At 42.6% G+C, this 18,710-nt stretch overlaps 1 protein-coding gene and 1 non-coding gene across 48 annotated transcripts in view; one reads left to right on the plus strand and one right to left on the minus strand.

The window, feature by feature from the left end:
• Nucleotides 1–18,710, minus strand: part of SMARCA2 (SWI/SNF related BAF chromatin remodeling complex subunit ATPase 2) — a 189,352-nt gene that overhangs the window by 16,612 nt on the left and 154,030 nt on the right. For 22 of the 47 annotated variants that reach the window (XM_081502976.1, XM_081502889.1, XM_081502881.1 and 19 more), the window contains one exon: nt 13,067–13,284. In XM_081502976.1, the coding sequence (XP_081359102.1) occupies nt 13,067–13,284 (218 nt within the window). Of the gene's footprint in view, nt 1–4,577; nt 4,632–13,066; nt 13,285–15,041; nt 15,138–16,369; nt 16,516–18,710 lie in introns of those variants that run through there. The other 25 variants (XM_081502968.1, XM_081502778.1, XM_081502869.1 and 22 more) reach the window with 6 other exon arrangements.
• Nucleotides 5,294–5,366, plus strand: TRNAY-GUA (transfer RNA tyrosine (anticodon GUA)). Its single transcript has one exon. It is a non-coding gene; the product is annotated as a tRNA-Tyr (tRNA).

Below are 18,710 nucleotides of genomic sequence, written 5' to 3' on the forward strand. Positions count from 1 at the left end.
GCTCAGTATGACATTCAATAGAAAAAAACCAACAGGATATCAAATTGTGAATGCAATACACATTCAACTAGGTTTTTAAAAAGGCATGAACTAAGGACCAGAAGGAGAAATGTCAGAGCATAAATAAACATTAGTAATATTGTGCTCTTGTTCAACAAAATGAAGATTTACAATCTAATATGATTTGGAACCATACTGTCATCCATAAATAAAGTAGACCTCAAACACTTTCCTGGGTTACCTTCTTTGAAAGCATGCTATAAGTCAAAAATCTAATTTGATTTTTCCTAGAGAAACGTCGTCTGAGGGGCATATGACCAAGTGTTATTTATGTCACCGTAAACAGCACAGTTCGTCACCTGGCACCTTTTAACTCTTCCATATAAAGCGAAATAAATAGAATAATAGAACAATAATTCCATAAATTTTTTATATACTCTATTACCACTAACAGATTCTATAAAGTTCCTATTTATTCCTTCAGAATTTTCTCATGGAACTTACAACTGCAAAGCAGAGGTGATGACCAGGACATGAGGTTTGGAGTATTATTTATTTACTTATGTATTTAGACAAGCATTTTGAGGAGTCGACTGAGAAGATTTATCATCTGTCACTTGGCTTTGTATAAATATTGACTCAGGCCATCTAGTTTCTTCTTCTCTTTCTTTCACACGACATTTCATCCCAGCAGGCTGGAGGTATGGAATTCTAACTGTCCACCTGTCTCAATGAGATGCTGCTTCCTTGGTCAGCTTTTGTCATGTCATCTTGGAGACCCAGAAGTGACTCGAAGGAAGCCTTCCTTTCCAAAGTTAAGAACCCACCTTCCCTCCACTGAATATTCTGCCCTTTGATCTCTCCCCAGGTCTCTAACTTCGTAATGTTAAAAAAGAAAAAAAAACCCAAAAAACCACACTTCAAAGCTTTTGTCTGAATTGTGATCAAGCTCAAAAAGCACACAGCTTTTGCAGGCAAACAAAATCAAATGGCTCTCTACCTGAGCTGCAGATCCCAAATGTCACTCTGTTAAAGGGGTGTGTGTATGTATTGTAGCAGGCACCCCAAGCGTGCTTTTTCCTCTAATGGCCATTTTAGGAAATTCTTAAGGAAGACACATGAGATGTGATTCTAAAGAAACGAGGCAGATATTTTTTCTATGGATGTACAAGAACATTTATGCCTAATAACTGTCCTCTTTCAGAACGATCCATTTTAAAATCAAAAGACAGAGAGTGGTTTTGAAGACAGCTTTTCAGCCCTGTAAGAAAATCAGTTTCCTTGTCTCTAGCTGGGGCTTTTTCCCTGCCTAAGAGAGAGGTTGCTTGTGCTGGTTGTCCTGAAGCTTTGAGAGGCAGAGACCCTGGGCTCCTGGGCTAGGCTGAAGCTCGGAGCCCCGGGGAGGCCTTCTGTGCCTCAGAAAGCGGATGGGCCAAGTTTATTTGTGGGCTGCCCACCTGCTGTACATGGTTAAAATTGGCTGAGCATCATTAATAAGTGTCAGGTCACCAGGAGACAAAGAGCGGCATATCCCAGTACACATCTGAGAGTATCAGTACTGTTTAAGGAGGGCAAAATTAAGTCCTGGTATCCACATTTCCCTGAGCTGACTCTCAGGACTAAATGCAACTTATGAGCCCTCATTTCCCAATATGTGTGCTCTGTGGAAGAGGAGCTTAATGGATCATTAACAGTGTTCCCTGGACAGGGGGCTTTGCTGGTTAAATGAGTCTGGGAAATGCTGAGTTAAAGGAAGGTCAACTGGCAACTTTGTAGCAAAACACCTCAGGAGCTTTAACTGCACTGGGAATTCTCCGAGAAGCCCCAGGACTAGAATCTGAGGCCCATACTCTTGAGAAAAAGCATCACCCTGGACATCACCTGATTTCCTCACTCATGCTGCTAGTACACGAGTGCTCAGTCATGTCCAATTCTTTGTGACCTCATGGACCCATGGACTGTAGCCCGCCAGGCTCCTCTCCGTGGGATTCTCCAGGCAAGAATACTGGCGTGGGTTGCCATGCCCTCTTCCAGGGGAAAACACAAGACAGACTGCCAGCCCTGTCTCTGAGCCCACAGTACCCAAACTGAGTGAGTGAAGAAAGGTTCTTCACCTAGAACTAAAATTCTCTGAGTGTCTCCACTTGGTCATGCTTGTATTTCATGGCAATTTCTCTGTAATCTAATTAAATGAAAAGGGTCCTGCTTGAGCCTGAGGTATGGTCCACAGCTTCCCTCCCTCATTTAAAGAAATACCGAATGTCTGGTGCCAATGTTGCTAAAAATAAATTTTGTTTAAAAGAGCTTCTTGGATGGTCCTTAAGGGATAGTCAATACTAACAACATAATCACAGCATTAAGGGCTGTTAAAAGCCTCGGAGAGAGTTTAGGTTTCCTAGGTTGGAGTATGTGGGGCTGGGTACCACATGCCACCTTCTTTTTCAGCCCTATTTCTGTAAATGTAAATTTCACCAGATCCACTTACCGCTCAGGACAGAGAACCAGGAGTTTATAAAGTTCTCCATCTCACATCTGGGCTGCCCCAAAGTCCTTTGAATCACACCTCTGAGGACGTGTTCTCTCGCTTTCACACGCACCGCCCTGTCTAGCACTATGCCCCTTTTCCCTTGCACCTGATGACGCAGTCATACTAAGAGCTGATGGTCTCTAGAAGGGGTCCTGCTTTTCTTTACCTCCTCCCTGGCTGCCTACATGCACACGGGCCTCCTCACCTCACTCCCCCCACCTCGCTTCCCCCACTCCACCCCTGCCTACTTTGCGGGGATTTATACTCCCCCTACAAGCCACCGACTGACGTGGCTTCTGCCGCTCCTACCCTCTCACCTGGCATGTACACTTGATTCAGACTATAGATCTGTGTTATTCCTTTATATAACTCCAGCTATGCTTTAAGGCATTTCATTTTACTCATCCATCCCCCGCCCCATTCTCAATGCTTACACAGAGGCTGACATGTAGAAAATGCTCAGTGCTTTTGAACACATGGAGGGATTTTTTTTAAAGAATTTTAAAAATTAATCATAATGCAAGCTCTGAACAACATGTCTTAAACTTGGGCTTCTGGGGAGAGGAAGCATACTTAACAGTAAGGGACCAGACAGACTTGGAAGAGTCCTGAGGAAGCAAACGTCACCTCCTTCTATTCCTCTGGAAGCTGCAGTTTAAATGTATCTTCAGTAAAAAGATTTATCTGGGTCCTAACTATATACGGTCATGTCATCTCCTCAGAAAGCCTAGGCATGACACTGGGGGCTCTTAATACCCTTTAAGTTATTAATCCACTTTTCATGGTCACGTGACTATATTGATGGAACCCGGGCAGTGGGGTGAAGGAGCTTATGCCTGTTCCTGTTCACTGCACCAGGCGTTTAGCCTACATTATGCCTTTTAGACCATAAAGCTTCCTTTCTACATCCTGATGGTGGAAGTATTTACCATGTTGATTCATTATTTCAAGCCCCCAGAAGTCAAGTGTTTCTTGTTTCAGTTCTGAAATTTGAACCCAGACTGAGTTCTTTCTCACAGCAGCAAAAACAGAACACCATTCTTGATACCTCTTAGTACTCAGTATGGTTTGTGTGTCTGGCTTCCAGGATTGATCACTGTTAACAATAAGAAATACCAAAAAAATGACAGTCTTGTCCAACACCTTCATCTCCATGCAGATATAGGGGGTTTGAATCACCCTGATATTTAACCTCACCATACAAAGGGAATGCCACAGCTGGTGATGGGATCTGTTCTGCAATGCCGCTTGGATTCTTTTTCCTTCTGGCCCCAAACTGGGGGAAAAAGTGCCATAAGGGACGTTATTGAGACAACTGACAGAAGTGGAACATGACGGCAAAATACTGTATCGATACATTTTTTTTTAAAGTACAGGCTGACCAAAAGGGGGAAAGAAGTTATTTTCACTATGCTGATAACAACTCCTCATCCTCTGTAATGGCTGCACACCCATCTCTCCCAACCGACATCATCTCATTCTCACAAAATCTCCAGGAGAAAAGCATTTCTGCTCTCCATCTGACAGAAGCAGAGGCACACAAAGGTTAAACAGGCTGCCTGAGGATGCTTAGACCATAGGTGACAGGTAAGCCTGGAAGTCACGCCCTGAACCCAAGCTGGTGACAGACTCTCCGCACACAGTGACCTCACAGGGTCAGACAGCGGGGGGAGCAGGCACACACAGCATCCCGGTGCTTTCCATTAAGCTTTGAACTGAGACAGCGCAGAGTTAAGAGGCCCGCAGGATGGAAGGCAGAAGCCGCGCTGAAAGAGGAGGGGAAGCAACAGAAACCCATGTCCGGTGGGAGGGTCCCGCTGGTGGCGGCTCCTGATGCCTTTGTAAGAAGCGCATTTACAGGATGGACATGCCCAGATGAAAACACAGCACGAACAAAAGCTGCAACAGGTTTCGAGAACATCTGTGCCTCCATCGCCCACTACAAGGAGGGATGATCAGGAGGCCATTGGAGGGATCTGCTTTGAAGGCCGGGTGGTGGGCCAAGGGATACCTGTATTTAGAGACACAGGAATACAAGACAGATCCTGACCTGTTTCCTTCTATTTCCAACTGAGAATTACTGGGCACCTTCTCCACGTTACACCTGTGGTAGAGTAGAAAGAACACTCGAGTCAGAAGACCTGGGTCCTCATCCCAGCCCGGCTCCTTCCTCCTAGGTTGGCGACCTCTGGTAGTTCATTTCACGCTTCACACCTCAGTATCCTCACCTACCTGCCTTGCCCACCTCAGGGGATCACTGGCAAGATTACTGGGGACTTTTCCTGCCTCTTCCAAACAAGTCAGTGCCTGCTACTCTGGTCCCATCTCCCTCTACATGTTTCCATCAGTTGTGCTAGAGGCAGTGGAAGACAGGCAGCATTTGCTTGGTGGGTGGGGGGTGACCTTAGGAAGGTAGCTTTAGCCTATCCGAGTCTAGCTCCTCATTTGGAAAATGGGGTGAGTACTTACCTCAGACAGTTGTACACATCAGACAGGATGCTGTACTTTGCTACAATGGTCAGCACCCAGAGGGGGCCCTGAACCACAGCCTAACTCGGTTTCTGAGCACCATCTCAGTAGTCGGCCCTCCTTCCCAGAACTCCACTCTTTCCCAATAGATCACAGAGTTAACCTCCAGCTGATCTTCAACTGGAAATGACAGCCACCACACGAAAGAGGGCTCTGGCCCCTAGGGAAGCCTCTTCAGGTAAGGATTTTGAAACTGCCCCACTGGTGTCCCTTTGTGTGGTGGCAGAGAAGCAGGCTTCCCTGGTGGCTCAGATGGTAGAGAATCTGCCTGTAATGCAGGAGACCCAGGTTCGATCCCTGGGTCAGGAAGATTCTCTGGAGAAGGGAATGGCTACCCACTCCAGTATTCTTGCCTAGAGAATTCCATGGACAGAGGAGCCTGGCAGGCTACAGTCCATGGGATTGCAAAGAGTCAGACAGGACTGAATGACTAACACTTTCACTTTTTTCAGAGAAGTGGCTGAGAGGTGTGACACACCTGGGAAAACCCCACATCCCCTCTAGGTCTTACTCCAGGCATAGATGGTGCCTTTGGCATACAGAGCCCATGTACAGCCACGTACACGTCCGACCTCAGAGACACTGCCCACTTTGCCCCAGGAGAGTGGGAGGCAAGGCAGAGAGGGCAAAGCATAAACCCAGGAGAGAGGAGCCAAAGCACAGACCATGCTGGAAAAGCAGAGTCAGCTGGAATGTTTGACATACAAGGGAAAGCTGCACGGTGGAAAATGAAGTCAAGGAGGTCCTAGGGCCAGATCATGGAAGACTGTCTTTCCCACGGTAGGAAGTTTGGTCGCCATCTGTGAGGCGATGAGGAGCTACTGCGAGTTCTTAAGTAACCGTCTGACGAGAGGATCTGTGTCTCTGAGAGAAGGCAGGCCATCCACACACAGCCAGTGACAAGGGTGAGGGCCTGATGGAGACAGAGGGTGAGGAAACAGAAGCAGTGAAGGGCCTGGGAGAAATGCTGAGGAAACTGTGTATGTAAGGGGATGGTGGGAATAAGGCACAGAATTGGGACTGCTCATCTCATGACACATTTGGGATCCTGGGTTGGTGATGGTCTTAACCAAGGGGATACAGAAGCTGAAACAGACTGTGTGGTGTCAGAATATGTAAGAGTGAAGAACATCCTAGGAATGACATATAGCACTGTAGACATATCACAGGACACGCCGCAGATACCCTGGAGAAGGGTGGGCGTGGTTCCCGGACCTGAGACTGACCGAGATTACAGCTCATCGGGGAAGGGAGGCTCTGAACAGAGGAGATTCCAACTGAATAATTTCAAATGATTCTGTTAAGGAGTGTGTAAGGACAGACCTATGTGGGTCAGCAACCTGACTGGAAAAAAAGTACAAACATAACAAAACAGCTTAGTAAATAATGGTATGAATTTGGCTTTAAAAATGTACACTGTGCTCAGTCTGTGTCCAACTCTTTGCAACCCCATGGACTGTAGCCTGCCAGGCTCCTTTGTCCACGGGATTTCCCAGGCAAGAATACTGGAGTAGATTGCCATTTCCTTCTCCAGGGGAAAAATGTATGTTCCTACAAATGTATCTTAAAAGACAGTGTGAACACTGGTGTGATTAGTCCATCTTGGATGGAAGCCTCGAGATGATGATAACTGAGGGAAAGCCTTTGACATCGTAAATACCTAAATGCACTCCAGGTAGAGCACTCTGGAAAGAAAATATTGAAAGAAGAAAAGGCAACTTTTTAAAGGAAAAGTCTATCCCTTCTGGAGTGTGGGTTGACCATATGTGGCCCTTTAAAACAGTAGCTCAGCCTCACTCAAAATTAGGGAAATGCTACAAGAGACTCTCCATTTGCATAAAGGAGTCTGTGTACAGGAATTAAACAAGTACTCTTGGTCCTTGGGTTTGCGGTTTCCCAAGTCCTTGAAAAGGTACTCTAATGTACTAGGGTAAAAATGCTGGCTCTCTTGTCCCAGGTAAATGTAGTGATAATGATGTATATTTTTCCCCTAAAAGGAATTACGTGTGTGCGTGCTCAGTTGCTCAGTCATGTCCAACTCTTTGCTACCCCATGGATTGTAGCCCTCTACCCTCCTTTCTCCATGTAATTTTCCAGGCAAGGATACTGGAGTGGGTTGCCATTTCCTCCTCCAGGGGATCTTCCCGACCTAGCAAATGAACCCAATGTCTTCCGCATTGCAGGCAGATTCTTTACCACTGAGCCACCTGGGAAGCCCCCACGGGACCATAAACACCAGATAATGTTATCATAGTCTTATATAAGGGGCTCACATGACCCCTATTTCCCAGAAATCCCCTGGCTGCTTGCCAGTTCAGTACCGTCTCCTCCACCGCAGGGCAAGCTAGTGGAAGCAAGTACCGTGAGTTTTTTAACCCTCTGGCACTCAAGGCTGGAAAGGAGGTGGCGGGGGGGGGGGGTGCAATTAATATTTCCAGCATCAATAAATGACTTTCTACAATGTGGGGAGAGCTAAGATTCAGAACATGCTGAAGCTTTCCACCAATCCTAAAGATATCATCATCAGGGTTTATTAAAATAAGGGTCAAGAAGAAGACAGACTAGCCTTGGGGAAGAGAGCAGAGCCTGAAGGACATCAGGGAGAAAAGAGCCTTTTGGCCACCCCCCGGATGCCCCGCTGGGTGCCAGGGTTAGGCAGGTGTCTCCCATCTCCCCGCTGCTTCCCAAGTCCATCTGCAGGGCTGCACCTGAAGTCCAGACCCTCTGGAGACAGCAGGGCCCCTCCTCAAGGAAAGCTCCTGCTAGTCTTCAAACAGCTGCTAGAGGGGGAGGAGGTGGCGATAACCTCCTCATACCCGGTTTCCAGATTCTTCAGGAATGTGAACAATGCTCATATTTGAAAAGCAAGGCATAAGAAATGTCGGACAAAAGCTACTGATTGGAGAGTCGACGGAGCCTATCAAGCCACTTCAAATGAGTTCAAGTGTCCAGTTGCAAACTAATTACATCCTGAAAGAGTAAGTAGATTGCTTCTGCTAATGATGTTTAAGAAATCACAGAGAATAGAAAGGGAATCAGGAGACTAGAGATAAGCAAATGTCCCGCTTTCAAAAGGAGAAGGGAAACTCGAGAGGGCTGTGCTTGATGTGGACCTTGGGTCAAAATTTCGGAGAAATTATTCAGATGCCACAGGGCTATTTAGAGAAGATAAATAACATCATTAAGTACTGGTAGGGGGTCTCTGAGAGAAGCCATGGCAAGCTAACCTCATTTCATTCTTTCAGCAGGGTTTCTAGGTTGATGGATTGGGGAGGCCAGAAACACAGTATATCTTGGGTTTAACTTTTTTTTTGATAACCTTGAGAAAGGAGAGATGAGTGTAGGTGACATGATAGCATGGCCATGTAAAGTTCACAGATGGTTCATCAACTTTAAAGATTACTGATTAATAAATGCACGTCAACCTTAAGTGATTTTCAGGGGCACGTTATAGAAGAGGACGTGTCCTTTGCCCTCTAGAAGTTTCTCGGCAATAGCTTATAGCAAACCTCTGGATGACAACAACAACTTGGGAAAACAAGTCAACGTGTCTTTTTTTTTTTTTTTTTAAAGGCATAAAACTCAGTGTTACATCAATGGACTAGAATGATGGGACAGAAATCAGTGAGATGAAACTAGATAGGAATAAGAATAAGTAGATCTAGAATAAAAACAAAAGTCAAAGGTTTAGCTGAAGGCTAACCTTGGCAGCATTCATGTGAGAAAAGAAACATGTGTATGTGCTGCAGGGGAGTGAATTTTTCAACAAGCCTTGTTTTCAATGGGAGTTCACTGAGTCAAGGTTGGTGGAGAAAGTTAACACACTCCTGAGTGATGTTAACAGAATTTTGGTGTCCAGAAAAAGAAGGCTACTGAGCATCCTACAACTAGCCACCATGGGACTTCCTCTGGAATTCTGGGTGCCGTGTTTTTAATGGGTCACTAAGGAAGCAAACCATGTCTAAGGAGGGGGACGAGGGTAGCCCAAGTCCAGGCTTCACTCAGACTGCAAAGTGAGGTGTTTCAACTCGAAGGAGAATGTCCTGAGGCTGCTATGTTTATGCATATTTTAAAGGATATTTCTCAGAATGAGAAGACTGACTCTCTGAAGTTCCAAGCAGAACAAATAGCTAGAAGTCAGAGGGCTGAGTCTGTCTTAATATAGGAAATGCCTGTCGTGTTTAGGGCTGTCCTTTGGTGTCGTGAATGGCTTCCTGACACAGTGAGCTGAGGCTGGGCGTGTCCACACAAGGTTAAGTGATAGTCTGCTAGGGGTGACACAGGGAGACACAGCTGGGAAACTGGACCAGACAGAGCTGAAACCCCTTCAATACTAAGAACCCCCTCTAAGAAACTCCCTCCTTATCTAAGTAACTATAAGTCATGCCTCTAGACTTGGAATAGCTCCACCAGACCCCATTCTTCACCATCTTATTCTCTGTCTCTTCACAGGGGCGATTTTAGAGGGTACAGATGTAGACTAGGATAAGTCCCTTTTCCAAGAAGTAAAGACCCTTAGGTTAAATATTACATTAACTGAGAATACAATTTTAAAAGCTTTCTATGTAAGCATGCTTAATAAATCAAAACAAAGCCTTCCAATACTACTTCATAGCAAGTTTTCTACTGGAGATATAAAATGGTCAGAACAGTAATAATAGACCAGTGCCACCTCTAGTAGAGACTACTGCAGAAAGATTTCACATTTGTGTCACATAGAATTATTGACTTTTTTCCCGGGGGGGAGGGTCACATTTTTGAAAAGTATCTCCCTGAAAAAATTAGGTCTGGCACTGAAAACAAAAGCAATAAGTAGATACTTAAATTATCCTAGTTCTTTTTTAAAAATAAAAAGATACATCTGTCCCAGAATCATGCAAAAACTTTTGGGGGGGGGGAAGAAGACTGTTTCCTAAGAGCTAATTAATTCTTATATGTTAGTTAAATATAGATGCCAGTTCTTATTTAATAAGCTATTAATCTCCAGGACTGTCAGAGCCCTAACATTTGACTGAGGTGATGGGAAGGAGGTTAGTCCAGGTGGTATTTCTTTCACAGGTAGGTTGAATTACTATATTAGTCACTGACTTTACTGGTGCAAAAATCTCAACACATGGAGAAGTACATTTCTCGGCAGCATTTTCTAAAACCAAAAATATGATGTATCTAATTAAGGCACTCCTAATTTGAGTGACTCCTACTTGAGCGCCAAATTTGGTAAGAGACATAAAAAACATAGAGTAAGCCTTTTTTCTAGAGGATGACTAACACGAAATATATATGAAACATGTAGAATGTACTTCCCAGAACATACCTAAATGTGGGTGCTAATAGAATAGGTACTTTAAGGAAAAGTAAAATAAATGAAACCAATGAAAGAGGAAAAAACAAATGATTCTATGCCTGCATGTTGAAATATTTAAATATCCTCTCTCTATAGTACAACCAAAGTCATGCTCCATCATCAGTCCCAGTGAAACTGCATGCTTCTGGTTTTGGAAATAACAGTATGAAAACTGTATGAGCCAAGGACATTTTCTTTATGGTGCTCAGAGCTCCGCTCACCCACCTGACTTGCTATAAATAGTCTGAAAGGCTGATTATTAATAATTAAACTGTTCAAAGAGCTATATTAACTCATCAAATCCTCCTAACACCTCATCCATTCTGTGGATGAGGAAACTGAGGGTCAGGGAGGTCAAGTCAGTTGCCCAGCTGCCCCACAGGCAGTAAATGGTGGAGTTCAGGTTGGAATGCAGGTAGTTAAGCCAAGACCAGAGCTTAAACTACTGTGCTATGCTTAGCTGAGGTTTAAGGGACAGAACTTCATATGACTCTGTATTTGGGGGTGGTTTTTGGAAAAGTTGTCAGCCTACGGCCCTGTGCATCAGGAAATCACAAACCCAAAAGGTCATGGAGCTGGCAGGTGATCTAAAGGAGTGAAATGAGCCAGGTACGAAAAACACAATGATAAATGACAACTGACGCTCCATAGGAGGCATGATAGCGGCCGATGGGGATGGTGGCCATCCAGAGAGGACAGCCCACAGGGGAGTCGGGGCGACGGCCACTTCTCTGCTCCGACAGTTACCTTAGAGGAGGCTAGGGACAGTGCTGCTGCCAGACTTTCAGGTTTTTCAAAAAAGGTCGTGATGTCGGTGGGGTGGGGGAACCCTGACGTTTTAGAAGAATTCTCACTAGATTTACGTGTTAGCTTTAAAAAAAAAAAGAAATATGAAATAAAACAATCTGTTGGCAGTATGTGGTTCACCAGGTGGTGACCTCTTTTATACCATTAAAGGAGGAGACAGCCATCACCTGGAATAAAAGGACTTTATAAACCTCCAAGGACTTTCTTGGCTCTTCTCAGTGTTCCAGCAGACCTAGGCTCACTCAGCAGGTAATGAACACAATGCCTGTTAAACATCAAGGCACACCTGGTCAAAGCCACAGACGTGTCTCTCTCCGGAGACAAAGGGAAAAAGTTAGAGGTATATGCTGAGTGATACCCTCTACTTATTTCTCTCTATGCCAGGAGCTAATAAATAAGGTGTGAGTGTCCCAACTGACTGCTTGGAAACTATTTCTGCCTCCAGCCAATCTACCAGTATAGCCAAGAAGGAACAGAGACTTGACAGAACCACTCATGCTTGGTTTACAAGTTTGCGTGTTTACCTGGGCAAAGAATAATCTCACGGCCAAACTTCCTTTCCTAGATTACTATCACTCCCCCATGTCAATGAACATCTTATCCAGATGTGATGTAATGGGGCCGCCCTTTGTGGCCACTTTAGAATTCTCAAAGGAAATGACTTTTAAAAAAAGGAAAATAGTGAAAACAGTAAGCAGGAGGGAACCCGAGACACCTGGGAGGTAAAGAGGACCAAGAAATTCAGACTCTTTCACACACATTTGCTCCTATTCCCCTTGCACCATTTTCTGAGAAGTCTTTATATTTTCTGTAAGGAGCTATTAATAAAACCCCATAGTTGAAAATTTCTTGCTTGTTCTACTTAATCTTTATGATGAGGTTTTCTTCCTCTTACAAAAACATGTGCTAAAGTTACAGTGAAGGACTAAAGCCACAACTTAAGTTATTTGTGGTAAACAATCCCAGGTATACAGAGCAACAGAGTTAATGTCACAGGTTTCTGGTAACTAAAAATTGATTCACGCCACTATGAAACCTAGAGACATAAAATGTGTTTTTTCTCATCAGTTTTTTTCAACTGAAATGAGATGTGATCTTCCTATTAAAACTGCATCACATGATTACTGAATAGAAACCAAATCAAGTAACCAAAATGTAGCCTAATTTATCAACTACATACAGCTGCCTGACACCCCAAAACATCTTTACTTTGGTTTTCAAATAATTATTTACTGTTTAAAAATGGCCTGGAGATAGTGTCTGGTACAGATTTCTCAAAGTTCACATTCAAAAGTTCCATGAAAAAGAGATAAAGTTGCTGGAAAACCATCCTCTTTAGGTAGGGTTATTAGGAAGAAGGAGATGGCTTGAACAAGTGCTCAGAAATTTAAGTGTCTTGAAAGGAAAGAAGAAATGGTATTTTGATGGAAGCATCGGTTTGGTTTAAAACAAAGTCTTAACGTGAATATTTACCTTAAATATGCTAAGACTTTTTTTCCCCTCTAACAACTCAAGCCAAAGGTATAATTTCACTCTCTTTCCAATCCTCCCATATATGATGGAAGGATTGATGGTATTTTGGAAATCTTTTAGGGGTTTGTTATGTTTTTTAATATTGTCATCTAAACTCCTATTTCCAAATATCTTACATAATACCTGGTAAAACATCACACAAAATATCAAGTGTAGCCTCTCTAAAATTGCCTCCAAGTTTACTGATACCTCTGGAGCAAAAACCATAAAACAGGAGGTAGAAAGAGCCTTAGAACCGAGTGTACATCCTGACAGCTCATGCTCTGCAGGTAGCAGCACATGTGGTCTTGGTGAAGACGACAGAGGTGAGGGACTGGGGTGCTCACCTGTCTTTGTAGTTTATCACAGTGTCAATGATAGCATTCATCTGCTTCGTCAGTTTAGGGGGATTTGGTGACAGCTTCTCAGCTGGAGGGCGACCTCTCCTCTTCTTGGCCTTCTCCACATCTTCTTTTGCAGGATCTTTATCCACGTTTCTTCGTCTTTTTCGCTTCTTAAGCCGGACTTCCTCTTCCATTTCTTCCAAATTGCCGTCTTCAATGGCCTGTTAATTGGAAATGAAGGAGAAAAATTCAAGACAAGAGAATACCAAAAAGAAAAAAAAATTAGATAATTAGAATAAAATGAAACAAACAAACAAAGTAGAAGTTAACAGTAATCAGTGAAGTAAGAAGAAAAATACAAAAGCACCATATTGGATAAATGCATCTTTAACCCAAGTCTTATTTCTTGATCAAAATATGTGAAGGCCCGAAACACTAATAGCAAAGAATGTGACAAATATGAAGAGATTTATACATTTAAGTGTTTGATGATAACTAAAACCAAATGACATTTCAGCTCGATGTAGGAAAAAGACCTTTATTGTCTTATTTCTGTAGAGAATCAAAGATAAACCGAAACAAGGGGTGAATGAGGAAAACATTTCCCTAAGATTGCATCCTTACATTTGTATAAGCTTTCACCTTCTCTTCTTTGAGGTTTTTACATCAATTTATTTATGATTCACAACATAAGTCAAAATTCCATCCAGATTTTCTTCTAACATAGCAATTAGTAAACAAGGAAACGGGAAGTACAAAGCCACATTCCTGGGTAAACGCACTTAAATTATCCGATAAAGAACACACACACTCACAGACAAAAAACACTTTTTTCCAATTACCTGCAAACGCTTGCTTTAAACCAGAGCCAGCAGCACTAATGCAGAGAGATAATAAAATAGCTATAAAAACAACCAGGTATAAGAAGAAACCTGTTCATAAAGGGCTAAAAGATCCATGTGACAGACCCAGAAGTTTAAACTTTTTTTTCCTCTCCTGGTTAATCTCAAAATTTAAGGAAAATAAAGGGAAAGGAAAAACTGCAAAGAAAAAAACAGCAATAGATAAGAGAAAATTTGACCATGGAAGAGAAAATTTTTAAAAAGACCTTTAAATTGCATTTCAAGATTGGTTTCCCACACAAAATAACTGATGTTGTTATTTGTTCCTCCTGCCTCTCAATATTGCCTCCAGTATGCAAATGCTAATCAATCCTTTCTCGTAGCTGAAAAGAGCTCTAATCATAAGGCAATTACCTTCATTTCTCCACAGCACCAAACATGGCTAATATTTATGATCATGTGAGTATAACAATCAATATAAAGAGTGATTACAGCTCAGACATAATTTCTTTCACTTAGGTACAATGCCTTCGGAAAAAGAAAGGTTTTGTGAAGAAAACCTGGTGCAGAACACAAAACAACCTGGCATGTTAAAAATGCCAGTGGGATTTAAAAAAAAAAAAAAAATAGGCTTTCTATGCATCTTCCAATGTGCAAACCCAGAGAAGCAACATGGACACAGACAGAATCCTAAAGGGACAGCCTGGGCCCAGGCCTCAATAATCAAAAGACAATTTCCATCACGATCCTACAGTGTTCAGATAACCACTATGAAGGAGGCAAGGTCTGATGAGTTATGAGGAAAAAGAAAAAAGAAGGAAGGAAAAAAAAAAGCTCCACGTTATTTCATTAATATTCATTTGACTGAAAGCAGGACACCCACTATACAGCTAAACACACTGCAGCTAAAGCGAAGATTAAGAAAGGAAATTTGTCCCGCAAATCTTGGAGGCTGAACATGCTAATAATAAATACAGCATGCAAGGCTGTCAACAGTTAATGGTATTGCTCTCCTCAAGCACCCAGTTACACACAGAAATACGGAGAACACCGGCTTTTGATGTGTTACACACCTACACATGCCTGGGATGTAGTTCTACTGAATCTTCAAGACGGCAACGAAAAAGGATATTTACCTTACCACTATCAGCAGGCCGGCTATCGGAAATCACAGTTAGTGGGGATAAAATTAACAAGCCAGCGAAGCAGCGAGCTGCTAGTCTCTTCATCAGCTGATCAGGAAAAAAAAGAGAGCTGGGGAAAGGCTATGTTTTCATATACAAGTAATTTTATTTTACTGAAAATTTAATACTGAAAGGATTGTGGAGACTCAAATCTGCTGTTTCATTCTACCTACTACAAGGCCCGAAGCCTTCCTCCTTCAGCCTGTTTTAATATTGACAACTACTTATCATATTTTTTTTTCTCCCCCTGATTATTCCAGGCAGCAGAATTAAGAGATTTTTAGCTCAGGTGGTTTCTCATTCTGACTCACATTTGAACAATTAAGCCAGTAAGAAAACAAATTAATATTCAAATGTATAAAAAAAAAATAAAAACCAGGTATGCTTTTTTTTTGTATTTTAAAGCTTATTTTAGTGCTTTAAGAAAATAGGCTGCGTGGTTTTGGAGCAGTCTAAGATGATTTTTTTTTTTTTTTGGATAAAAGAATTCTTTCATTAAATGCATGTAAGTAAAAGCAATGTGCATGTTCTCAAGTTCGAGTATTTTAATACAATATATTATTCTCTTTAAAGAAAATCCCAAACAACTGTGACACTTCACTTTCAGTTTCATGCTGTAAAATTTTTCATTGTTTTTCTTTTCTGAGGGATAAATAGAGAGGGGGGAAGTTGTGAAAAGGATATTTCTACTCTTATCCCTCCCTTAATTGTGCAAGAATGGAACAAAGCATAAGCTTGTGATATTTGGACTTCTCAGTCTCTAAATCTGGGAGTAGCTAAGAAGCGAAAACAAATTAAACTGCAAAAAGAACCAGTGAGACCATTTTTATTACAATTGCTAATACGTGCAGATTCTTATTAAATTTAGGGTTTGGAATCACAAGGAAACACAAAGTACTGACCATTATTCCCCTTAAATTAAGGTTTTATGCAGGAATGCAGAGAACTACAAAACATTTTCCCTCCTCCCCAAAGACCCCAAACACATCCATATGCAGTGCTTTATGTTCAGGGATTTCTAAGGGTCTTTTTCTAATGGAAATCAATTCACTAAATATTTCCCAGTGCTTCTCGCACTTAAGAGAGTGGAGTAAGATTACTCCTGCCTGAAAGTAAAATTATTCATGGAAAATTTAAAACTGTTCTCCTCTTTAAAAAAAAAAAAATTATTTATTCAACTGACTTCACTGACACTACTCAGGGCTAGGGGCTAGTGACACACACACAAAACTTGCTACACAATGCTCAAGGACTACCCCACAAAGAATTCCCTTCCAAACCTTTTACCAGCACAGTATTGAAATAAATCACAGAAGCAAACCCCCAGTTTCCGACTGGTGACGTGTTGCGCAAGAGTGCGAGCCCTAATTCAACATACAGACGGCTCCCATGCTGAACTGCCTCTAGATTTAATGAAGTGAATAGGAAGGAAGTCGGGGAAAAAAAGTGTACAAATAAGAAATTAACGCTTTCCTTCCCTACCCAAACGGTGAGACACAACTACAGCGAAGTTTGCTGAGGCACTTCTTCTCTTAAAGGCACACGGCACCCATTTGGCTCCCGAAGTCGCTAAGAAACAAGAAAACCCTTCTGGTGATAAAAATCCCCAGCCAAGTTAAAATAGTTAAGCATATTTCAGCCTGCGTTTTTTTTCCTGAATGAAGCTGGGAATTACTCCTTCCTCCACTGGATGGCAACCTTCTCCCCCCTCACCCCCTTTTTTCTCTTTCTCTTTCAATTTAAAAAAAAAAAAAATGTAAAGAATACATGATCATGACACAGGATGTTCAAGGATAAGATACAGAGTGGCTCTTTCCTCAATTAGTTAAGAAAGCAGTGTGTGTGAGTGTATGTGTGTAGGTTCTGATCATAAAATGCAGGATAAGGTTGGTGTATGTGTGTGTGTGTATGTATGTATGTAGGTTCTGATCATAAAATGCAGGAGACAGTCGGTGTGTGCACCCATGTGTGTGTGTAGGTTCTGATCATAAAATGCAGGAGAAGGTTGGGTGTGTGTGGGTGTGTGTGTGTGTGGGTGTGGGTGTAGGTTCTGAACATAAAATGCAGGAGACGGTCCATGAAGATGGTCGGTGGTACAGGATTAGCTGTTTTAAAGGAAACAGTTTGCAGCTTACAGAGCACATGGCAGACCCGGGAACAAGCCACACGTGGGTCCAGCCATGCCCCCCTCTGTCATCCCGACACACACTATGTCTTAGTGAAAGATGAACAGTCCAGAAAGCGCGCATTATCCTGACTCTTCTCAACCCCAGGGTACAGCGAGGTGCTGTTATACGTTACTCCACAATACCAGGCAGCGGCAGAAGGGATCCATGAGTATGAATAGGTAAACAAGGACAAGCAAACAAAAGCCACAAGCCAACTCTGGGCACATTGTCTCCCTGTGGCTGTCTTTTCCACTCAGCATCTCCAAACACACCAAGCTGTGTGGCACAGCCCTTACAGTGGAACAGACCATCTTAAGAAAAACTGAAGGAGCAATTCGAAAGCTATTCTAGACAATGCATGGATGATCTTTTTGGATATGAAATAGGAAATTCCATATTCTAAATTCAAATATCTGGTATTTAAATATCTGCCCCCTGACAAGGTCTCTCTCTGTGTGTTTCTTCTCTTTACCCCCTGTTTCTCTGGGGGTCCTTCTCCCTTAGGATTCTAATTGGATTCCAAAAGGCCCTCAGGTGCTGCTGGAGGTGGAGGTGAGGGTTAAAGAACTGAGGGCTAAGCAGTAAAGACAGAGGATTGGTGCCAATTACATGTCAATTCCAGTGCTTCCTGAGGACCACTAAACTTCATTCCAATATTCAGGGAGACTAAACCTCCCTCAAGCCCTGCTAAGACCTAGAAGCAAATAATATAGGTAATGATCCCCCAGACAACCAGGGGAATAGGAGCAGCGACTACAACCAAAAAATGGCATTTTAAAGAAAGTTCAAGATTTCATGTATAAGAAACATTTTTATAATAGGAATGTTTAACAACAACAAAAATTGAACATGGAGCTCTTGCTCAAAATGCCACAATTGTTTCAGTTACTCAGTTTCATAAAGACTATAGAAATTTTGGATACAGAATTTCAGATCCATGGCAGAAACTGGACAATTGTTTTTGATTATCATATGAAAATTAATAAAGGGAAGCCTCATGAAAATGGAGTCAGGGGGCCAAAAGGGGGAGCTTTCACAAAGCACCACTGCATGTCAATCACAGGAAGAACTGTCAGATTCAGACCCTGAGAAGAATCATCAACAGGACAGATTTACCAGTTACAGGACCCGACTGGAACAAATATTTGGTTGACCCTTGAACAACACAGATTTGAACTGTGTGAGTCCACTTACACACCGATTTTTAACAATAGTAAGTACTACAGCACTGCATGATTTGCAGTTGGTTTAATCCCAAGTTGGGTGCAGAGGACCTGCAAGTGTGGGGGTCCCACTCTAAGTTACAAACAGCTTTCTGACTGCAGAGAGGGTCGGCACTCCTAACCCCTGCATTGCCCAGGGTCAACTGTACATTACATCTCCTATAAGACATCTACTACCCCAGCAACCCAGCTGGTGAGAAACCATTATCACTCCAAACTCTTCCTTTTCT

The sequence above is a fragment of the Giraffa tippelskirchi genome, chromosome 1 (genome assembly GCF_054371585.1).
Source record: "Giraffa tippelskirchi isolate mGirTip1 chromosome 1, T2T-mGirTip1v1.2.pri, whole genome shotgun sequence".
NCBI lineage: Eukaryota > Metazoa > Chordata > Mammalia > Artiodactyla > Giraffidae > Giraffa > Giraffa tippelskirchi.